Source organism: Mucor velutinosus (assembly GCF_035048745.1).
Source record: "Mucor velutinosus strain NIH1002 chromosome Unknown tig00000165, whole genome shotgun sequence".
Classification (NCBI taxonomy): Eukaryota; Fungi; Mucoromycota; class Mucoromycetes; order Mucorales; family Mucoraceae; genus Mucor; species Mucor velutinosus.
The window spans coordinates 2,104,767-2,127,939 of record NW_027041913.1 but is presented as its reverse complement, the minus strand read 5'-3'; the positions used below and the strand labels follow the sequence as shown (position 1 = coordinate 2,127,939).

Sequence of the window (23,173 nt, the reverse complement as noted above, 5' to 3'; positions counted from 1 at the left end):
AATTGGTAGAGAACTATCCGGAGCATAATCACTCGTATATTATAATGCAGAATGCTGTTTTATCATTCCAGATGATCATTGAAAAGTATGGCAATGTGACAATGACACGATCAAGGTCGTGCTTTTTGGCATCTTATATAGTGTGGCATTCAGTTATTCTACCAATATATGCTAGGATTTCGCTGTTTAGCCTTCAATTATCGCATGAGAGCTATTTATATACTATCTGGACTACGGAGCTGGCTTTTCAACAATATACCACGAGGGATACCTCATGGTTTTCACCGAAAATCCATCAGCAAAGTCCAGTGGAAGCACTTGTATCATCAAAACATGCACCACTCTGTGAGAAATGTCTGGTATAGAATGATCCATAAGCAATGCCCAAGTAAATCAGCTCTTTTCGTTCGACGCCTGAGGAACGTTGAAGATGACAAATGTACCCTCTGCAATGATACTGAAGATGCCAAACATCTCATGGTTAGCTGCCCCCCTCCCCACAAAAACGACATTTGGTCCAACATCTTTGAACAATTCCTGGGATATCCCAAAGTTGCCAATCCACAACAAGTATACCAATCTATAGTCAATTTGAACCTGAAGCAATACTTCATCTACAATCTCGACATCAAGATTACAATCTTTGACCTGTTTGCTGCCACCATTCGTATGGTATGGAGATTCCACCTCCTACATACATTCGAAGGAATGCCTTTTGATACCAACTATGTCACCACCAAGATCTGTGCCGAAGTGATGAGATTGTCAGATCTCAAGCATTAATATAAGTATTAGTTTAATTAAATATTATATATGGCAAGTCACTTTGTTACATACACTTGTCCATCATTTGATGTTCTTATTATATTTGTATACCTACTAATAAATAAGCAACATCCATACAAAAAAAAAAAAAAAAAAAAAAAAAAAAATTACCAAAAATTAAACGATCGCATTTTTTATCACAAAAACAAAGACTTTTATTATGGCATGCATTGAACCAAAATGTCTCTTTCGATCCAACACAACCCCTGAAGCTTTGTTTGTGAGACCTTGATATATAAAATCTCGACATTTTCGCCAAAAACGTCATTTCATAATTTCGTAAATTGCTCGACAAGTTCAATCAAAACAGCTATAATAAATAGCACCATTGGATGCGCCTCGAAAAGTTCTTCTAGATAGCTTAAGGCTGTAAAGGATGATCACTACAACTTTCATAGTCAAATTTGGTAAAATGAGTCGATCAAGTCGCAAAAGGATCAAAAATCAACGAATTGTGATAGAATGTCGATCGAGATTTTAATTCCTTCTGGCTGGCAAAAAAAAAGACACCCCTTGATTGCTCAAAGCCCTATAATATAACGGCAATGATACTCACAGGAAAGATTACGAGAAAGTGAGACTCCTTCCCAAATGGACAGCGTACCCAACGTGAGACCCAAAAAGAACAAGCTGGTGACATAGGAGGAGCGTGACATGATCCAAAGCAACAGAATAGCACACAGACAAAAATGATATTGCAGGTGAAGTTTAATTCAGAAACCTCTTTCTTTTGGAAATCCCACGGCCTTGTTTGATGAATTTCGCGATGTGTACTTTACTTAGAACCCTGAAAATAGTACCATTGGATTCCTCAAGCGATTTGCTTTCTAATGATGTACATACTTTCTAATAAAATATCCTCTCTTTGACCACAAATTGGCCATTTACTTGCTTATCTCTCTTCAATTCATGTCCTTTTGTTTACTTTACATGTGATTTTTTTAAAAGCTTAATTTTGCCTAGCAAATGAATTGTTTTGATTTTGCATGATCCGAATACCTTCTAAAAGAGGACAATCCCTAAAAAGAATGACATGAAATGTGTTGACTCTTTATGAGATGAATACTCTTGGCGTAAGAACTACAAACAGGTTGCAGGAATGATACACGAGAATGACCAACTCACTATGTAAATGTGGGCATATTGATGATATCTAGTAGCACAAACACTTGATTGACATCATTGACAGCAACCATGATAGCTGGAAACAAGATGACTTGCACTGGTTCGAAAACAATCCAATATGTTCCATTCCATGGAGATTGCCGCAGTAATATTCATATGGCACTCTTGTTTTCCAAGGTGTACGCTTGTCTCTTGGTCCAGAATCAGTTATGCTGGCTCCGATGTGATGTAAACGACACCTTAACACTCGTATTGCCCGATTAGATGGACAGTTTATAACTGATGTAAACAAAAAGAGAGATGGATCGAGAACTGTAATTTTAGAGAGAGAAATTAAGGGGAGGTAGAGAAAGATTACTTAATCAAGCAACCAGCTGCATTTGTTTCAGTGTCAAATGACATTTTTTGTTTACTTTTTGATGAGGTTGAACCAGTGAAAAGTTGTCTGTTAATTACATCTAGGAAGAGATGGGGGAACTCGTTTCATGTGAAGGTGGAAAAAGGGCTTTTTGAAGTAGCAAAATGGACATAACTCGAGACAGAAAACAGTTGAAAGCCTCGGACGAAGCGGATCAAATAGAGCAAGTGTCAAACGTCAAAATGGTACTATTTTCACGCGCTCAAAGTAGTATATCGTGGAGAAAAGTAAAAGGAAACGAATTTGAGTGTGGCAAGGATACTGGACTCACACAAAAGTCGATGAGAAGGATATAAATAGGGATTTGTTTCAACAGCTTTTCCCTCTTCTTCTTCATCTCATCTCTCTACAACAAGCAAAATACTCTATACATACAAACTCTCTACAAGACATTTGGGCTCTCTCTCTCTCTACATATGGTCATCTAAATCAAATACTCTACTGTCGATTGGCCTCTACTACTGCTACATACAATGCCTTACAAATCCATGGTCCTCTCTACGTCTCTTGGTCCATGCTAGAAAAAGGCCACACTATCTTTGATACATGCAGACCTTGGTGAACTGTGCGAGTGAGTTATTATCTTGTTGGACGTATGAGCCATGTTGACTAACCTATTGATTACATAGTGCCGAAAAACTACTTTGTAGGGACTGAGTAGGATCACCGCTTCATAATCATGGGTAGACTGCAGGACAAATCCATTGGTCATGCTACGGGATGATCACAAGCTTTATTGCCGACGAGAGTAGGGTTTAACCCTACGATCCGGAGATGGAGGCGGCTTGAGCGTGTCGATGATCTTGTGATGGATGAAGCAAGTTTACACCTTGGTACCTGTTTATATAGTGTTGGTTCCTTTTATTGATGGTCAATTTTCTTTGCCCAAATGGTTTGTTACGCACTCATGCCACAGTACTTGTGTACTCATCTCATCTTTATCTAGTTACCTCTGCCATCTCATGTTCTATCTCATCTAAAGCAAGCTGTCCTCTCCAAATGCTATCAAGCCAAGTTCTCTGTGCCTCCTACAAGCTCCTAAAATGACAAGACTGTTCAAATATACCATCTCTACATCTATACAAGGTCAAGCCCTACTCTCATCTGTGCTTCCTACAAGCTCCTAAAATGACAAGACTGTTTAAATATACCATCTCTACATCTATACAAGGTCAAGCCCTACTCTCATCTGTGCTTCCTCTTACTCAATCAATTATCAAGACAATTAATGCCTGACATCTATACAAGGCCAAGTCGTTCTTATATCTCTGCTACCTCTATCTATACAAGTCAAAATAGCCTCAAAAATCTGAAATATTTTAATCCATCAAGTATGGTGATCTCATAAACTCAAATACACATTAATAAAAAAACAACCACGTCTTGTCATTAGCTTCAATATTATGCTCTATTAAGATTACATCTTCTTTCAATGCTTGTACTGTCCATCAATTGCTGTAACCAATGTATTTTAACGCTTGTACATAAGTTAATCATATTCATATAATTCAACGTCAAGAGATTTTGCCGGTATGTAATATCATAACATGATAAATTTATGGTCCCTAGACACTTTCAAAGCCTCAAAAAGGAAAGAAATTGATCTAACAAGTATTTTGATAGACTGACGTTATTAAATACAGATTCAAGAAGAGCAGCACGACTAGCGATAGTGATATATGATTTGCCACCTACTTTCCATACGCTTCAAAAGCATCTATTACTGTATTGCCTTCATGATGGAAAGGGCATTGAGTCTGCCAGCCGGCCCCACCAGCCGCCAAAATTGATTCAAACCCAAAACATTATTTCTGTTCAAGATTGGACAGATTTTGCCTTTTTTCGACTCGATTGAACTCTTTTGTAAGATTCGACTATACTAGTTGTGATGATCACCCTTTGCTTCCTAATAAAATTTCGAAGCACTTTTCAAGACGCATCCAATGGTACCAAGTAAGGTAGATGTTTTGAATAAACTTATTGAGCAATTTATGAAAATATAAAAAGAGGTTTCTGGCCAAAAAGTCGAGATTTTCCATATAAAGGCCCCACAAAGATAGCTTCAGGGGTTGCGTTGGATCGATAGAAACAATTTGATTTAATATATACCATAGTAAAATTCTTCATTATCAAGGTCAAAAACGCAATCGTTTGATTTTTGGTGAAAACCATGAGGGGTACCTCATGCTTTTTGGCCATTTTTTGGCCATTTTTTTTTTTCGGTCCCCAAAAAGTTGAGCAATAGTGGCAATAAGTAACTGCCAGATGAGAGCAATTGTTTGGTGCTATTCTGACAATCTAAAACGGCTTTGAAAGCGAGAAAACGCAGCTCAAATGCACTCAGATTTTACTGTATTAGCCACACTGTCGACTAAGAAGGGATAATACCTGTATGCTACTTGCCTGTATATGAAGTATTTACATGTATACGGATGTGGAACATCGCATAAAAGTCAGATCCACAAATGATGTGAAGGGTTCTCAAGTGCAAGCGGGAAGTTATAATGAAAGTAGCAGTATTTTGATAAGATACGCAAGGGCAATTGGTAGAGAACTATCCGGAGCATAATCACTCGTATATTATAATGCAGAATGCTGTTTTATCATTCCAGATGATCATTGAAAAGTATGGCAATGTGACAATGACACGATCAAGGTCGTGCTTTTTGGCATCTTATATAGTGTGGCATTCAGTTATTCTACCAATATATGCTAGGATTTCGCTGTTTAGCCTTCAATTATCGCATGAGAGCTATTTATATACTATCTGGACTACGGAGCTGGCTTTTCAACAATATACCACGAGGGATACCTCATGGTTTTCACCGAAAATCCATCAGCAAAGTCCAGTGGAAGCACTTGTATCATCAAAACATGCACCACTCTGTGAGAAATGTCTGGTATAGAATGATCCATAAGCAATGCCCAAGTAAATCAGCTCTTTTCGTTCGACGCCTGAGGAACGTTGAAGATGACAAATGTACCCTCTGCAATGATACTGAAGATGCCAAACATCTCATGGTTAGCTGCCCCCCTCCCCACAAAAACGACATTTGGTCCAACATCTTTGAACAATTCCTGGGATATCCCAAAGTTGCCAATCCACAACAAGTATACCAATCTATAGTCAATTTGAACCTGAAGCAATACTTCATCTACAATCTCGACATCAAGATTACAATCTTTGACCTGTTTGCTGCCACCATTCGTATGGTATGGAGATTCCACCTCCTACATACATTCGAAGGAATGCCTTTTGATACCAACTATGTCACCACCAAGATCTGTGCCGAAGTGATGAGATTGTCAGATCTCAAGCATTAATATAAGTATTAGTTTAATTAAATATTATATATGGCAAGTCACTTTGTTACATACACTTGTCCATCATTTGATGTTCTTATTATATTTGTATACCTACTAATAAATAAGCAACATCCATACAAAAAAAAAAAAAAAAAAAAAAAAAAAAAAATTTACCAAAAATTAAACGATCGCATTTTTTATCACAAAAACAAAGACTTTTATTATGGCATGCATTGAACCAAAATGTCTCTTTCGATCCAACACAACCCCTGAAGCTTTGTTTGTGAGACCTTGATATATAAAATCTCGACATTTTCGCCAAAAACGTCATTTCATAATTTCGTAAATTGCTCAATAAGTTTATTCAAAACATATATCTTACTTGGTACCATTGGATGCGCCTTAAAAAGCACTCCAAGGAATCTTAATGAGGCATTGGACGATTAGCATATTTCTTATAGTCGAATAAGAAAAAAATAATTCAATCAAGTCAAAAATTATCAATATCTGGCGAATCTGGAGTAGTCTAAGAGTCTGAGTTAAAATTAATTTTGGCAGCTGGTGGGGCTGGCTGGCAAACTCAATGCCCTTTTCATCATGGAGGCAATACAGTAATAGATGCTTATGAAGCGTGGTGTATGGAAAGTAGGTGGCAAATTACACAGCGCTGCTGTTAGTCATGCTGTTCTACTTGCATTTTATATTTAATAGCGCCAGTCTATCAAAATACTTATAAGATCAACTTCTTTCCTTTTTGATGCTTTGAAAGTGTCTAGGAATCATAAATTTATTATTAAACTCTTACTGTATATCAACGCCGTACTCAGTAAGCCAATATTTTAGTGAGATATATAGGAATTCGTTAAATTGTCATATAGAAGCTTGATAATAAGCATATACATATATAAATAATAGACTTCAAAGCTAAGCACCTTCTTCCTCGATCGTATCTCCAGTAACCTTGATATCCAAAAGCCTCCACATGAGCCAGGAGCCCAATGTCCTATAGGGTCTCCAGATATCCGTCAGTTCAACCATATGATGAGGCAACGGAAAGACCTTTTTTTTGTCAGACGGCATAGCAAGGTTAAAATGTTGAGCGACACCTTTACGAACACCCAAGTCTCCTAAAGGCATGATGTCCGAATGTCCCAGCTCTTGCATGAGAAACATGTCAACGGTCCACTGTATAACATGATATATGTCAACATTTGGCATAGGTATTTGAGCCCATCAACCTACCTGGCCAATGCCTTTGACTTTAATCAATTGCTCGCCAATTTCTTCATCAGTCATATTGACGAAATTTTCAGGGGTAATTGTCTTGTCATTGAACTTTTGGGCAAGACATTGTATATACTCGGCCTATAAGATCCATGTGTCAACCGTCTAGTATCATAAAATGAGGGCCAAGATACATACCTTTCTAGCAGACAAGCCAGCGCTCTTCAATTCCTCAATTGATTTTGACAAAACATCATCTGGAGAAGGGTACTTTGGGGTATCTGAGGTATCAAAAAGCTTGATGAACCGAGCTTCGATAGAAGCAGCGGCTTTTCCGTGTATTTGTTGATAGATGATGCCGCCTGCAAGCGTTCGGAAAGGATCCACTCCGCGCTTTCTGGCAATCCGTTTCCTGAAATTTTCTACTGTGTCCTCATTCAGGTAAGAGGCTAATTTGGGATCATGCTGTTTGAAATGCGCAATGGCCTTTTCCAAATGATCTCCATCTGAGAGAACGTAGGAAGCAGATGGAGCATTTGACTATTTTTATAGCAGAGATTAGCCTTTGTTACATGATGTACATGTGTCAAACATCAATGTCCTTACAAATGCGGGAATCTTTGCTTTTTTCTCAACCTTGATCTTGCCTACCTTGATCTTTTGAGTCTTTTCATTGATCTTGGTAATGCTTGATACTGTCTGGCTCTATATTGATCATGGATCAGCAACGGCAAGATCATGCTTTACTGACATGAGTATTTACCTTTTGAACTACGACTTTCTTGGAGATTCGACTGCGCAATGTTAATGCAACATGCTCGATGAAATCCTGTAGCAATGAGACAATGCAACTTACGTTTTTGATAGTTTGGGGATCTTCTTTTCCTTGTAGGGTATTGCCGTTTTGGAAGCAAGTCTTCCACTTTTACGAATTGTCGTAGTGACAGACATAATGATGAAGTAATGGAAGAGAGAGAAACAGAAGATCCTCTGTGCCTAATGCTACACCAATGCTCATTCACATTGCGTCTCCGGTTTCAAAATGCCATCATGTGTGTGACGGTGCGGTGCTATCAGGGCAATAGCAGCTGCTTTCAATGATGGAACAGCAGTTTATTCCATATTCGACATGAAATAAAATAATTGCCCTTTTCTTTTTCTTTTTCTTCCACCAATATATCATGACAGTACCAACATTAAATGGTGTACCTTCCTCGCTACCACCTTCGCTAGCAGAGCTTTCGAGGAGAGCGACCGTAGACAAGACGGACATGTCTAAATATTCGATCAAAAGCTGGATAGCGACAGTATCTAAATTATATGAGCAGGTAAGTCTAAGTTATTGCCAAGCAAAACCCATATACTGACGCACAGATATCAGGGTGATTTCGAGTATCGTGAGAATTGCTTGGATAATGCTTACGTCTACTATATGAAGGGTTGCAGGTAAATCATTTTAGCAGTGTGTTCATTTGAGACAGAGGTTAATATGATATGTGAAAAAAGCATCATGGTCGAAGTCATTGCCAAGCATCAAAATTTCAAGGAAGCCAAGAAGGATGTTACCTACCGTCAGCTCAAAGCAGTAAGTGCGAAAAATCAATGTAAATGGCTATGCAGGTATTAAGAGAAACTGATAGAGAACAAGCGATGAAATATTGATGCTTTTGGAGGAACTCAGTGCAAAGCTGCAATACAGTGATCCAGATCGATTAGCAGACGATTATTTCGTTCAGGATGTGATGAATAAATATCCGCCAGTGAACGATATGCCTATGCCGATGCCCAGCCCAACGCATATTGATAGCAGCAGTTTCTTGGATAATCTGCCCTCGGTGCCAAAGCACATGCCTAGTAACAATGGCACCGCAAAACCAACGCAGCGAGATAACAGTGTCGGCAGCAATCATAGTAGTAACTCGAGCCCTTTGTCTGTTGCTTCTAATTTCATGAAAATGCCTGAGCCTCAACCTCAGCAACAGCCAACAGCTCCACCTAAATCGTCAGCGACCAATGTGCTGCAATTGCCAACACCTTCTGCTGACTTATCAATCCCGCCAACGCCAATCGTAGATGCACGACAGCTTGCTTCCTGGATCGTAAAGAAGAGCGACGGTAAGCAGCCCAGTGTGTTGATCTTGGATGTTCGACCACGACAACTCTTTGATCAAGGATTCATCAAACACAAATGGATTGCGCAGATTGAACCTTTAGTGTTGAAACAAGAGTAAGCTCGCTGCATGTTTCCTAAAAATCATGGCCAAGTGCTGATATTTCCGTCTAGTGTTTCCTCTAGGAAAATCGAAGAATCTATGGTCATGAACCCTGATGCAGAGCAACAGATATTTGCAGGTCGACATCAATTTGATCTTGTCGTATATTACGATCAGAATTCACAATCCCTTCAAAACCTTACACTCAACCATTTGAGAGCAGCCATTTACGAGTTGGAATTTCAAAAGATATTGCAAAGAGCTCCTGTTATGTTGTCAGGTGGATTTGATGCTTGGAAACAAGTGATTGGCGAAAAAGGTATATTCAGATACACGAATGATGCTTCTTCCACTGCTGCCAACGCACATAGCCGAGACGCATCACCATTACCACACCACTACCAGCAGCAGCAGCAGCAGCAGCAGCAGCAGCAAAAACCACACTGGTTGAAGGATGTAGTAGGCAGAGGATCAGATCAAAACATGGCTTTGAGCCCTGTCAAGGTCCATCATACATTTTACGACTATTTCAGTAATACGGGATCCTCTGGTAACAAGGAATCAATGACAAGATACACTGAACGGAGCGTAGCTACACCTCCATTGAGAGGCGTATTTAGCAATACACTGTATCAGCCCTCTTCACCATCCAAGACCTCAGCTTATGCTATGCCTATACCCCAACCTTCGACAGCTCCTGCTCAAAATGCGGACACAGCCACCACCAAATACCCAGATGTTCGACCCAACCTATCCAGTTTGCAGCGAAAAAAGACATTTATCGACAATCCATTCCATGGCTTCACATCTACCACCAACCAGCAATTCGACGTACCTCCCTTACCACCTAAACCACAACGACCCCTACCAGAAGCGCCTGATTCAGCAGCAGCAGCAGCACCGGCGGCTTCTGCCCCTCCTTTACCACCCAAAGAAGTCTACGCATCATCGCCTATTAACAATGCTTATCGCACTGCACCTGTATCTGACAATTCCTTCTCTCAAATGGGTAATGTCATGATTGGTACAACAGGTTTAAAGAATCTGGGAAATACGTGCTTTATGAATTCCATCATACAATGTCTCAGCGGTACCATTCCATTTGCTCGTTATTTCATCTCTGGCGTGTTCCGACAGCATATCAATAAGGACAACTTTTTGGGCACAGGTGGTGTGTTGGCCGAAAACTTTGCTAGTTTGTTGCGTACCATGTGGAGCGAGAACTACAACTTTATTTCGCCCGTGTTGTTTCGGGAAGCATTGATCAAGTTTGCTCCTCAGTTTCGCGGTAGTGAACAGCACGATTCTCAAGAGTTTTTGAACTTTTTGCTAGATGGTATTCATGAAGACTGTAATTTGGTGAAGAAGCGGCCTAGTCCTCCACCTGAATCTGCTGAAGAGGAAGCTCGCTTCGAACAATTACCTGATTGGCAAGCAAGTGGCATTGCTTGGGAGCGGTATTTGGAGCGTAATTCCAGTGTCATTGTAAGTCTGTTCCAAGGGCAGTATCGTAGTAGATTGACCTGTTTAACATGCCAAGCTGTAAGTACTTGTTAATCGGGAGTGTGCGCATGGAACTCACAAAGGCATATAGACCTCTACTACTTATAATTCATTCATGTCGCTGTCGTTGCCCATTCCAGCCAAGCGAAGTGGCCCCTCCAGTGTATCCATCTATCAATGCCTGGATTATTTTGTCAAGGAAGAGATTTTGGACCACGATGATGCCTGGCAATGTCCCAAATGTAAAACGCTTCGTCGTGCAAGTAAATCGTTGACATTATCAAAGCTGCCAGACGTTCTGTTGATTCATTTGAAGCGATTCTCGTTTGATGGTCCATTCAAAGACAAGCTAGAGACGATCGTAGAATCTCCCATGAGGTAAGTACCCGCATTGAATGATGTGTTTACGGCATTTAATGAGACGTGTTAGTGGCCTTGATTTATCGCGTTACGTGCCATCTACCATGTTCCCACCTGATCAGCCACCTGAGAAGTCTGCATTCAACTATGATTTATATGCTGTTTCTGTAAGTCTTCTATTCCCATGACACTCGAAATGTCGTTTCCTAACAAACTCCCTGTAGAATCACTTTGGATCACTGACTGGCGGGCATTACACTGCCTGTGTTCGCAATGGCTACAAGAATGAATGGCATAATTTTGATGACTCTCGATTCTCTGTATGTGATGAGTCCAAGGTGCTAAGCAGAGCCGCATACAATTTGTTCTATGTGCGATCAACTGTAAAATAGTTGCTTGAATTTTAAGCATATGTTGCTTCTGGATCTGCTGCAACATTCCATCGTGAAATAAACTTTTGACAAACATAAGTCTCTTATTTGGTTCTTTAATTGAAAGTGGAATGTATTAACTGTTTGTTTTATTTAAAGAACTAAAAGCACTGAACTTGCTCAATTCAGAAGCATTAGAGCAGCATTAGAGCAGCATTAGAGCAGCATTAGAGCAGCAGCTCTTACAGCTACTCCGAATAGATACTGCTATAGCAACAACTTTAACAACACTGTACCGAAGTTATACCTACATAACTTCCCCACATGTTCCAGCATCCATTGCACTGTTTGATGTAAGGGATGTCTATTAAATTTACCTTATTCGGAAGCTATTAGCTACTACTTCAGCACAGTGTTGGTAAACAGTGGCCTCCTTCACAGACGCCAACCAACTATTCACCAACCCATCTGTAAACTCTGCCACTCCTCCAAGGAAACAATTAAACATTTCCTTTTTGCCTGCCCTCATAAACGCTCCTTTTGGTCCTCTGCACTCAGTACTTACATGCCTCCCACTCTCAATCAGAACATCTACTCCAATTTCAAGGGCCATCTCCTTTTAGAACAGGATAATTCACTATAATTCAAGTTTGTGAATTATTTAGTAAGTTATGTGTATAGTTTACAAATAATTTATCCTAATAATTTGCGATTTTTCCTCCAGTGGATAGAAAAACGCCCTAACAAAAGCGATTTCGATTTCGCGGTTGGGGCCAACCAAAATTGAGTTTTGAAATATCGATGCTAGAGCTTTGAAGACAGCATGCTCCTATGACAAAGTTTTGCATTGGTGGTGTAATTGGATTTTAGGTTACAAGGGTTATTACTGAGGAACTGATGATTTTCAAAATATGCCATTGCTGAACTATGGCCTTCATGTATGAACCTGCTAACTACAAGTTATTGCGAGTGCTAGATTGATAGATTAGGTGTTGAGAAAGGTTGTAGTAAAAATCTGTTGTTGATTAAATCTTCCTTCATTATAGTTTAGCAAAGAGCCAAAGGTATGCTACGCGCTTTACCAAAAGAAGAGAATACCTTTTTCACGCCCTAATAAGTTAATGCTAGAAATTTATTTCAGAGCGATTATAAGCCCACTTTCAGAGGAGGCTGCTAAACGTATGATTGGATTCTCAGTCGCTGCATTCGTTGTCAAATATCCAAGCGAGGAAAGTATAATAAGGTAGCCAATGTAATATAAAAACATTGCTTTGACACTGTTACTTGTGGAACTACTAACTCCATCAGGCTTCTCTATTATTAATCAGACTATGCTTCCTGTGTTTGTTCTACAAAATGAGTCGTCGTTTGAGCACCTACAATGCTTCCTTTCAAAAATTAGGTTTTTAACCCTCTAAATTGGAGTTTACGGTGGCAAAAACACGTTTTTCCTTAATAACAGCACAGAAACATCCATGTGATGATCAAGTCTATGAAATGAATTCAGGGCGTTGTATGACTCATATGGACATACAAAAGAACTTTATATGCGTCACTGTAGCAAAAGTTAGCATTGAGCGATCGATTTTGAACAACTTGGCTGGAGCTGATCTTTTCGACAGTGTAGGTCCGTGAAACCATTTAAACAGGAATTCACTACAATCTCCTGGCGTCAAATATAGTATTACAGTGTTTGTAGATATCGTGAATCTCTATTCGCTCGACTTTAATACAAAGTTTTGTTGTTTGCTTCCCCAGTTGTGCTGACACTGACTCAGCCTGTTCGTTTTCGGTCATTTTTCCTAAAATATGAATGTTTAACATCGTGGATAGACTTTATTTACGTCTAGCTTCATGGGTAGATATGGCATCTTAGTTGTGGACAACCATCAAAAGTGTCATGCTAATCTGATAAGCATCTCGTTCAATCTGAGCAAGTTACCAGATTCAAATTTGCATGGTATTGTTGACGCTCAAGTCATGAAATTACTGTAATCGTGTATTTCAAAACGAAAGGCCTGAACCTCAGAAGTAGAATAAAAGTGTTAAGCACAAAGAATAAAAGGATTATTATTTGTAGCTTATAAAAAATGTTCGATATTATAAAAACAAGAAAAGACTTATTTGAATAAGATCAGACACAAAAAAACTAAAGATTTATTGATGAAGACAAGAGTTATTCTATTTATACTAAGTTCTGAAAGCCAAAGTAGCAATTTTTCTTGTACAACGCTTATCACATCTGGTGAACCTCAGTATTTAGATATCTGAGATGCACTTCAATTATCATAGCTTGTCCATGTTGTTGCACAACACAGACATATCTACCCATCAAGAATACCTTAATCTTTATAGACAGTTGTAGCCCTTCTGGCACAACAAAAAGCGTCAATCGCTTAGATGTTGAGTTCAGTGCAATGCAGAACATCGGGGTCATCAGACAGAACCGTGGTTCGCTTACTCCTTTCGCAAAACAACCTACTATACGCCTTGTTTTTGGTCAAATTCTGTCCAAATTTAGCCATTTGGAAGCACGAATAACTCATGTTACAAATCGTTGGAGACGCTTGGAATTGGACCAAATCGCTCTCCTTTGATACGCCTTACTTACTGCTGCTTTATCTCAAAATTTTTTGGGTCATTACAAATCCATGAAAATCTTCATTTTTACATGAGTATTAGCAAGGGAAAATTCTTGAAAATCAAACGATCGCGTTTTTCACGTCAAAAGTGAAGACTTTTCCTATGATAGGTATTAGATCAAATTGATCGTAAAAATTAAATGCAACATTGGAAACTCTTTCTATGAGACTTTCATATGCTAAATTTTGACATATTCTCAGAGAACCTGTTTTCATATTTCTTGAAATTGCTCATTATTTTCGGTCTGAAAGCTAAAAGCAATCAGTACCATTCGATGCTGCTTCTTTAATCCTCTAGAGATGTATTAGAAAGTTGGGTTTGACAACGACAGTTTTCATAGTCAAATGTAGCAAAAACGTTTAAAGGGTGTGAGATCAAGTCAGGTTTGAACACGAAGATACCACTGCACAATGTCAAATTAAATTGCCGCAATTATGGCTGCTACGGTACAAGACTGAGACTAACTCTACTGGTCGTGACGTCGAATAGGGTGCCCTCTCATTTTTCCATGCCCTCGTTTTTTTACCCTTTTGCAAAACGCGTTTTAGTATCAAACCATGGTGGTTTTGGACATCGTTTAATTAATAATAACACTCTAGCATCCGATAACTCTGTCTTGTACTGTTGGAAGAACTTGATACTGCTTCTTTGAAGTGGAATATATTAGGTACCATTCGATAACGAGCACTGAAAGGCATAAAATTAACACTAATTGAGTTTGTTTATTATGTTTTAGTAATTTTTTGCTTGTTTGAGTGAGTGCTGCTGCCATTACTTCTCTGCCATCTCTGCTGCCTGCTTCTTCGGTCTTTGTCTGGTCTCTGGTGTTGTTCGTTCTTTGGTTCTTCTATGGTGCTGGTGTTGCTGCCGCTGCTGCTGTTATTCCGGTCTTTCCTAGTCTACTCTATTTGTTGTAGTATGCTTGTTCTCTGGTCTATCTCTGGCGATTACCTATACTTTTCTGGTCTATCTCTGGTGGTGATAAGCAGTAAGTGACTACTTTGGTCTTTGTCTGTTCTTTGCTGATAACGTTCGTTCTATAGTTTTTCTATGGTGCTGGTATTGCTGCTGCTGCTGCTGCTGCTAATCTGGTCTTTCCTGGTCTGCTGTATTTGGTGCATGCTCCTCGTTCTTTGGTCTGTCTCCGGTGATTTCGTGTCCTCTTCTGGTTTATCTGTGGCTGTGGTAAGTGGTATCTTCTTTCTTCTGGTCGCAATGATATAAAACTTCTTCGGACGCTTGTATTATTGCTTCCTTTCTCGTGATAATGCATTCATGATGTTTGCCTTGTTGCGCTTTCTTCTTTTTTTTCTTTTCTTGGTAGTGTTTCCTCTGTAGCTTAACATGAAACAACCTTAGTCATTATGTTGTGATGCAAACTTATAATGTCACTGTTGCTTTTGCAGTTGTGCGTATTTGTGTCATGTTGCTGTACATCCGACTATTACTACCATGCGCGTTGCTCATTTATGCAATTTTATTGCAACAACAACGAGTTTTTTTTAAACATCTTTGATGTTGTGTTTGATATGCTTTTCTTTGACTCGCTTCGTGTGAGTGTCTCTTTTTTTTGCCTACATACTTCTATACTCTTATAGTATTATGTTCATTTGTTCCTTCGATTATGTTTCTTCGAGGCATACTTTTTTACGTTGTGTGGATGTGCCTATCCCTGAAGCTCAACAAGACTTTATCCGAGGCTAGGAGGTAGATAGGCCGCCTCCACTTGGTTATCACTACTTACTTTAGTGATGATTGAGGGTCTCAACGCCAGAATCTAAAGCTAGGTGGTGTAAGTAAGGCATGCTCTAGCACCTGGGGGAAGTTTGATGATAGCAACGGCTATACTACTATTATAGCGGCGCTTAAAATTTTGCCTCACATCAAAACCGGGGGAAACCCTCGCAATTTTTTTTTTAGGTCAGCGGAGTTTTCAAACAATTTGATTGGCTCAGAGGTTCAAGAGCCGAAGGATTCCAGCTAGTTGATCTCCTATTGATCTAGCATTTAATAAGGTTTTGTCTTTGTAATAAAAAGGGTATCCAAATAGTTAAAATTTATACATTTTTATTCAAAAGTATGATAATAAGGTGGTACAATCACTTGTCTTAGCATCTATTGCGCAACTTGATGTGAGGAATGTTTTTAGGCGGATTAATTATTCTAGTGTATTATTATGCTGTTCACTCTGAGTTTTCTCTTTGAAATGCAACCTTTTAATTACAAGTAATTGCAGAATATGAATTTAATGCAGTCCTGGAAAGCATAGAAACTTAAACCGCCTGATCAGATCATAGCTTTGATTTATCAGAAATAAATTATTTATATAAAAGAGTATGAAATTAATCAGGTAAAGAATATCGTTTATTACATTGGAAATAAGAGGGTTTATATACTGTTCGAATTTAGTGATTTGATGTGAGGATAAGGTATTAGATGGGTTGATTTGGGTAATAAGATAATAGATTGGATCTATTTTCCTGAACATGCCATGATTCGGATCGTAACTGAATCCTGTTTCATGTCAAAGTTTATGATCTGATGTGATCTGTGCTTGAACTGGTTGCCATTACGCATTTGGGGATCCGGTTTAGAAATGATACATCAAGCTTGTTGTTGTTTGGCAATGGATTAAAGCTGTTGCGCTGCACACTTTAGTTGGGGCTGACCTTTTGGTAGTGAAAATTCATGAAATTTTTTGATGCAACAGCTTCTAGTGAACCCTCAAACAATAAATGTTCTTTGGGTATACACAATGAGCAATTCTATAGGTAGAGTGGTGCAGGTTTAGTGTTAAGCACAAAGAATAAAAGGATTATAATTTGTAGCTTATAAAAAATGTTCGATATTATAAAAACAAGAAAAAGCTTATTTGAATAAGATCAGATACAAAAACTAAAGATATATTGATGAAGACAAGAGTTATTCTAAGTTCTGAATGCCAAAGTAGCAATTTTTCTTGTACAACGCTTATCACATCTGGTGAACCTCAGTATTTAGATAGCTGAGATGCACTTCAATTATCATAGCTTGTCCATGTTGTTGCACAACACAGACATATCTATCCATCAAGAATATCTTAATCTTTATAGACAGTTGTAGCCCTTCTGGCACAACATTTAGTACATAATTTTCTTGGAAAGCTCTACAAATATATGAAAAAAAAAGTAGGCCCATCTAGACAGAAAGCGTAGATAAACTATTAAGAATAACACCAATTGAGGCACATTTTTATTCTGCACCAAGCTACATGGCTAATATGACTTTATTCTGAGTCTTTCATCAACTTCTCTGCCTAAAGGTCGTAGAATACAAGTCTTTGAGCAAAAGCATGGAGGGAGCGTACATTGGAACTCCCAGATTCCTATTAAATTCTGTCAGCAGCGAGCAAATGCGAAGATTAACCCAGGTTCCATATCGAAGCGAGTAAAGCCTCAGCTGTTGTCGACTTTGAACGTAAAGCTTCCTGTCATCTTTGCATGTACATATATATAACCTGTTGGTCGCAAGTGATAGACGTATTGGATGTGTCAAGATTACACAATCAAATCTTGCTCTTTTTGTTGTCCAGTGGTGAACGCTCAAAAGCTGTGCTGCACACCTTACTATCTGATCTATTTGCAAAAAGCCACACCTGAATGCTTAAAACAATTCAAAAACGGGTTTACATTAAGAATGCTTGAATGTAAGCAAAAAACAGATAGATTTGGATGCAAATCACTTACGAGAATAAGAATCTCGATGTACGAAGAATTACTCTAATGCTATGATGGTTTATTGCTTTGTTCATTAGTAAATACATAGAATTAGGTATATTTGAGGTTGTTATTAGGCTTTTTTAGCTATTCTATATATGATGCGAGTAACTGGCAATACAGATAGCAGTTTCTCAGTCTTGCCGGGTTCCGCATTGGCATTGGCATTTGAAGTTTGCTGGTTATTTTCCGTATAATAGGGTAACGATTGCTGATTTTGTTGATATTGAGCACTCTTATTGTTCTTCATAGTGCTTAAATCAATCTGCTCTGATTCAACTGACGTTCCCTTGTCATGCTTCTCTTCGTCTGTCGCTTCATTCACATGAGGGAGGTAATTACCGATAAAGAGCACCAAGTGGAAAAATAGGCACAAGACAATCATCAAGGCATCAAAAACGTAGTATGTCCATTCATGCGTAGCAATCACACCTGTAGCTCCTACTGCATAGCTAGCGATACGATAAACGAGACGAACACAAAGCAAGACTGTGGTGATATAGATGACAGTAAAGAGCTTTCTCTTGGGATCTTGACCATGCACATGGAAATGATAGTCATCAGATCGATGGACATAACGGGCAGCAATCAGAAAGCAAATCAAGGTAGCAAGTTGAATACAGGAGCCAGCGAGTGACAGATGAGAGCCAACGGCTCTGCTATCCGGATCAGACTGGATGCCACCACCGACACCCTGCAGAATAGAGGCGATTATGTTGAAATCAAAGAAGATCTTTGCGAATCTGGGTCCGATCACCACAAACCTTGTTTCCACCCCTGAATAGACAATGACCTCTCTCACAGTTTTGTAATTGACAAGTGCGATGACATTTGCGCACAGAAGCAAAAAGATGGACATGGTAATAAAGAGGCCCATGCTGGGATTGTTGGCACATTCGAATCGTAGAGCATAACCAACGACCTGCAGTAAGGAGGTCAGAGGCAAAAGCAGTAAGAACATGCGGCTATGCGTCAAAAAGACTCTTGTGCATAATCCAAGGAATAACAGACCAAACACGATCATACCAACGTAGGTCAGTGGTAGATTGGGGCTGTACCCAAAGTATAAGGACGCTACATCCAAGCCATTAGGTAGTAATTGCATTTAGATAGTTGCGGATTAAAAGTATAGAAATAAGAGCTAAGAAGAAGAAATTTGCACAAACCTACTGACTTTTATAGGAACGAGATCATGGATCAACATTTTCTAGGCCACGATACACATTATATTAGACTTTGCCACAGTAATTCCTTTTTGACAGTGCTCGTGTCACTATATTTTCGGCCAATATTCTCTAAATATGGAAAAATTCATCTCTTTGCCAAGATCAAGACTAATGCTCAGCAGATGAAGAGGTTAATATCACCAAATACATTTTTTTCTTTATGTTGTACATCCAAGAAGTCAGCCACTTGCTTAGTCTTTGATTTCTTTCTTTTGAGCCGCTTGTCCTTCTTCGTTTCGTCTATGGTTGGCATTAATTGCCGTGTTCATCACGATAGTCAACGGTCATGATTCAGTCAACTTCTGATGGAAGATACTATAAAATAGTAGTCGATACAATGAAACATACAGTTTCTAATTAACTGACCGAACTATCCCTTTAGATGTCCATCAGAAAGTTTTGCAATGATAGATAGTACACACAATGATTTTGTGGTGAATGCAGCCCTTCGGCTTACAAATTAGCATCTAGCCCTCTGCTATTTTTGCATGAGGTTCAAAACGCATAGTTGGGACTTTTTGCTTTACTATCAGCTTGCCGTACACCAACTCGATGGATAGACTACCAGGTGAACTGTTGCTCTACATCTTATCGCATCTCAACTTTAAAGACAAACTGCAATGTAACTTGGTCTCTCAAGAATGGCATACTCGATTAAAACAGACAATTCTGTATCAGGGACTCTTGTTCAGAAATCCCTATCATTTGCATCAAGCCATCGACTTTTTTACAGACACACCCTTTCGAGAAACAGTGCATCGTTTGGACATGTCATTATGCGAACTACCCGTAGCAACGTTCATGAATCTCTCGTTGGTGTTTCCTAGACTCAAATATCTTCATATCGCAGATTTTGATCCCAAGTTCAAGGCACCTCGTCGTCCTTTAGAAATAGAAGCAGCCATCCTGAGCTCTTTGGAGAGAAGCGTGCAACGTTGGGAGTATCTAGAAGGGATTGTAGAAAGATCAGGTAGCTATCCCATCATCATGTCGTTCTTGAAAGCGCCCGAACCGGTCTATTTGACATCGATCAATATCACCTACAACAAACGACATGGCTCTATTGGAAAATATCAGCATAACCTCCGATCCTTGATTAAGCTCACCAAGAATGCGCCATGGCTTGAACAGTTTTGCGCTCGCTTTACGTTTGTCAGCTTACTGGATTTCGAGGAACTTCACCAAAACTGTCCCAAGCTACATACCATCTCTGTCACAACTCATGTGTGCGATTCAACGACAGGTCTGGATAAATGGTTTGATAGTGAAGCAGATCTCAACCATTTTCTGCCATACCACAGATCCAACATAGATGGAACTCCCGTAAAGAAGACAGCACAAAGCCTTAGGCACCTAAAGATCAAGTTAGCAAAGTCGTTCATGTCGGTGAGAGAGACAGAGATGACAATGGTGACCATCAACAATTGGCTTCAGTATATTGGACTGAAATACCCAAACCTGGCCAGCTTTGACATGCACAAAATCAGCAATGGACTAGAAGGGATGCAAGCACCCGAAAAGCAATTTGAGCAGCAGATAAGTTTTGCATTATCTCAAATGACTAGTCTAGAAATGCTCAACTCCAACCTTGTACCATTGTCAACAAATGTTGTGCAATCTATACCAAACGTAGCTGGAGATTTCCGCCAGTGTACACTTTACAGCTTCAAGCATTACACAATTCAAAAGCAATTGGAACGTATGCAATCTCTCAACAATCTCAATAAACTCACAGTGCTGCACATTATCAGCAACAAGAACAACAAGCAGCGTGCGCCGCTCAAGTTCAGCCTGCTAGAGTCGTTCAGCAATCTAACACAATTGACATTCACATCTCAAGTAAACAACTGCAAGAAGCAAATATCTGATATATTTGCCAATACACCCCACCTAGAGGCTTTGACGCTTTCTAGCGTGTGTCCTGTAGCATTGAATGAGCCTCTTTGCATGGCAAACAACAAGCTGAAAGTGCTTCAGATTCGACGATTCAACTTTTTTGAGCCATCAGACTGGTTTGATCTGAACTTGGCTCTCAAAAAGGACATCCTGCCGTTCTGTCCTATGCTGCGACGGTTTGACTTCAGCACGGTTCGTGCAGAATACAGATCAGATGTGTCGTTTTTACTAGCATTAGATTTTCGAAACAATCATCATTTACAAAAAGTGAATATCAATCTATTAGCAAGCACATCTTATAGGATCGATGGACAGAAGGCTGACATTGCTCTCTGCCCATTTGCTGTATATCCATTCCTTCCCAAGGGCTTCAGTGAATACACTGCCTGCACACTAATCGACTTGCCGCATCCCGTTTCGTTCAATAAAGATATGATTGAATAAGTTGTATTTGAAAAGAGATCAGATTCGATGACTGTACCTGCATGAAAATGAGACGTTTATCCAAAATGTGGTGAATCTAACTGATAAAAGTTTTTATCAGTTTCCGCTCTCTGTCAAACACTCTTTTCTCTTTTATTAACATACCTACATGAACCAGGTGTCTAATTCAACGGTTGTGGCAGAGACGGTCGCCATCAGCAACACAGTCGAGAATGACTCTATGCAGTTGGCAACTGACGAAGCAGCGGCAGCAGTAAATGGCTACACTGTCTTTATCCCTAATTTTACAGAACCGTGCACCCTGATCAGTTCCACTGGCGACAGATACAACGATACCATACAGCATAGCCTGATGAAGGACGCAGCCATCATTCAACAAAAGGTCGATACAGAACAGCAATCCGCCAACAACAGCTTTTTCCGTAATGTTAAATGGTAGGTATGGCCTCATCCGTTGACTGAAAAAATCAAACAATGCTGATTTAAGATGTGATTTGATAGGTCTCCAGATGGATCGTGCCTATTAACAAACAGTGCAGATGATGTATTGCGCCTATTTCAACTGTAATGTATACGGTGACCGAGCTTCTTTTTCGTGACAGCAAGACTAATCTCATTGCTCCACTATCATGCTAGGCCGGAAAATGTGTATCAAGACAGTGAGCATGGCAACTCTGTCTTGCCAATGTCGCCTACTTTGGGGATACGTGAGGGAGAATCGGTATATGACTTTGCTTGGTTTCCATTGATGAATGCTCAAGGTATGTTATGTCGTGCCTGATGAAGATGTTGACTGACACTATTCATGAACGCATATAGACCCATCCACATGCTGCTTCATCACATCTGTGCGAGATCATCCCATCCAATTGTGGGATTACACTGGATCCGTACGAGCATCCTATCGAGCCATTGATCACTGCGAGCGATTCATAGGCCCTAATGCGCTTGCATTCAATTTAGATGGATCCAAGTAAGTATCAGCAGTGTTTGTGCACATTCCACTGCTATCAAACGCTGACACGCATATTCTCCTCAGGATTTACGGTGGCTATGAAAACATGGTCGAGATATTTGATGTGCAAACAGGCGAGAGCACCAAACACCCTACTATTCCAAAACGAAAATCGAGAAAGGGACAAAAGGGCATCATTTCATGCCTCGATTTCAGCACTGATGGACTTTACGCCGCGGGATCTTACAGTCAGTCTATTGGCATCTACGACCAACTCAACAATGAACTTTGCTTGAAGCTGACAGGATTTGAAGGAGGAGCCACGCAAGTACAGTTTTCAAAAGATGGGCTGTACCTGTATTCAGCATCCAGACACAGCAACAGCATCCTATGTTGGGATATCCGAGATTCAGCCAATATATTGTTTGAACTGCCTCGTCCCGGCAAGACAAATCAGCGTATGCAGTTTGATGTGGATGCTACGGGGAAATACCTCATGACAGGCGATACAGAGGGCAATACACTGATATACGATCTATCTACAACAGCTACGGAGGACACCGAGACCAAACAACGTCTTGTTACATCATTCAAAGCGCATGACGGTAAGTGGATGTGACCTCCAACAGTGATCTACATACCAACATGGCTATTATAGACATCACTTCATGCGCAACATTTAACCCCGTGTATCCTGTGATGGCTACATGTTCTGGTCAGCGCAAATTCAGATTACCCTGTCAAGAAAGCGATAGTGAAGAGGAAGACGATCAAGACACCATCATAGACAACACGCTTAAAACATGGAGAGTGCATGGCCAATACGAATGGTTTCCATACGACACTACGCCCTTGGCTGTTGAGGAACCACAGCAAATTGTTTAAAAACGCCATTATACCTACTATGTA

The 23,173-nt window shown here is 39.7% G+C and overlaps 7 protein-coding genes across 7 annotated transcripts; 5 read left to right on the top strand and 2 right to left on the bottom strand.

Annotated features, from left to right (window-relative positions):
• Positions 1–333: 333 nt before the first annotated feature.
• On the top strand, positions 334–783 carry ATC70_003672 (uncharacterized protein; the record flags this gene model as incomplete). The annotated part of the gene is made up of 1 exon (XM_064823027.1): positions 334–783. One exon carries the CDS (start codon positions 334–336, stop codon positions 781–783), a length of 450 nt encoding a protein of 149 aa, XP_064679627.1.
• A 4,459-nt stretch (positions 784–5,242) lies between these two features.
• ATC70_003671 (uncharacterized protein) lies at positions 5,243–5,692 on the top strand (the record flags this gene model as incomplete). Its single annotated transcript, XM_064823026.1, has 1 exon — positions 5,243–5,692. The coding sequence occupies one exon, from the start codon at positions 5,243–5,245 to the stop codon at positions 5,690–5,692; it is 450 nt and encodes a 149-aa protein (XP_064679626.1).
• A 906-nt stretch (positions 5,693–6,598) lies between these two features.
• ATC70_003670 (uncharacterized protein) lies at positions 6,599–7,849 on the bottom strand (the record flags this gene model as incomplete). Its single annotated transcript, XM_064823025.1, has 6 exons — positions 6,599–6,859; positions 6,917–7,039; positions 7,097–7,438; positions 7,505–7,603; positions 7,662–7,692; positions 7,755–7,849. The coding sequence occupies 6 exons, from the start codon at positions 7,847–7,849 to the stop codon at positions 6,599–6,601; spliced, it is 951 nt and encodes a 316-aa protein (XP_064679625.1).
• A 230-nt stretch (positions 7,850–8,079) lies between these two features.
• ATC70_003669 (uncharacterized protein) lies at positions 8,080–11,366 on the top strand (the record flags this gene model as incomplete). Its single annotated transcript, XM_064823024.1, has 8 exons — positions 8,080–8,226; positions 8,280–8,344; positions 8,405–8,483; positions 8,539–9,125; positions 9,183–10,653; positions 10,706–10,992; positions 11,045–11,141; positions 11,199–11,366. The coding sequence occupies 8 exons, from the start codon at positions 8,080–8,082 to the stop codon at positions 11,364–11,366; spliced, it is 2,901 nt and encodes a 966-aa protein (XP_064679624.1).
• A 6,450-nt stretch (positions 11,367–17,816) lies between these two features.
• ATC70_003668 (uncharacterized protein) lies at positions 17,817–18,848 on the bottom strand (the record flags this gene model as incomplete). The annotated part of the gene is made up of 1 exon (XM_064823023.1): positions 17,817–18,848. One exon carries the CDS (start codon positions 18,846–18,848, stop codon positions 17,817–17,819), a length of 1,032 nt encoding a protein of 343 aa, XP_064679623.1.
• Positions 18,849–19,521: 673 nt separating this feature from the next.
• On the top strand, positions 19,522–21,309 carry ATC70_003667 (uncharacterized protein; the record flags this gene model as incomplete). Its single annotated transcript, XM_064823022.1, has 1 exon — positions 19,522–21,309. The coding sequence occupies one exon, from the start codon at positions 19,522–19,524 to the stop codon at positions 21,307–21,309; it is 1,788 nt and encodes a 595-aa protein (XP_064679622.1).
• Positions 21,310–21,457: 148 nt separating this feature from the next.
• Positions 21,458–23,149, top strand: ATC70_003666 (uncharacterized protein; the record flags this gene model as incomplete). The annotated part of the gene is made up of 6 exons (XM_064823021.1): positions 21,458–21,744; positions 21,811–21,873; positions 21,946–22,070; positions 22,129–22,282; positions 22,349–22,869; positions 22,923–23,149. The coding sequence occupies 6 exons, from the start codon at positions 21,458–21,460 to the stop codon at positions 23,147–23,149; spliced, it is 1,377 nt and encodes a 458-aa protein (XP_064679621.1).
• Between the last annotated feature and the right edge of the window lie 24 nt (positions 23,150–23,173).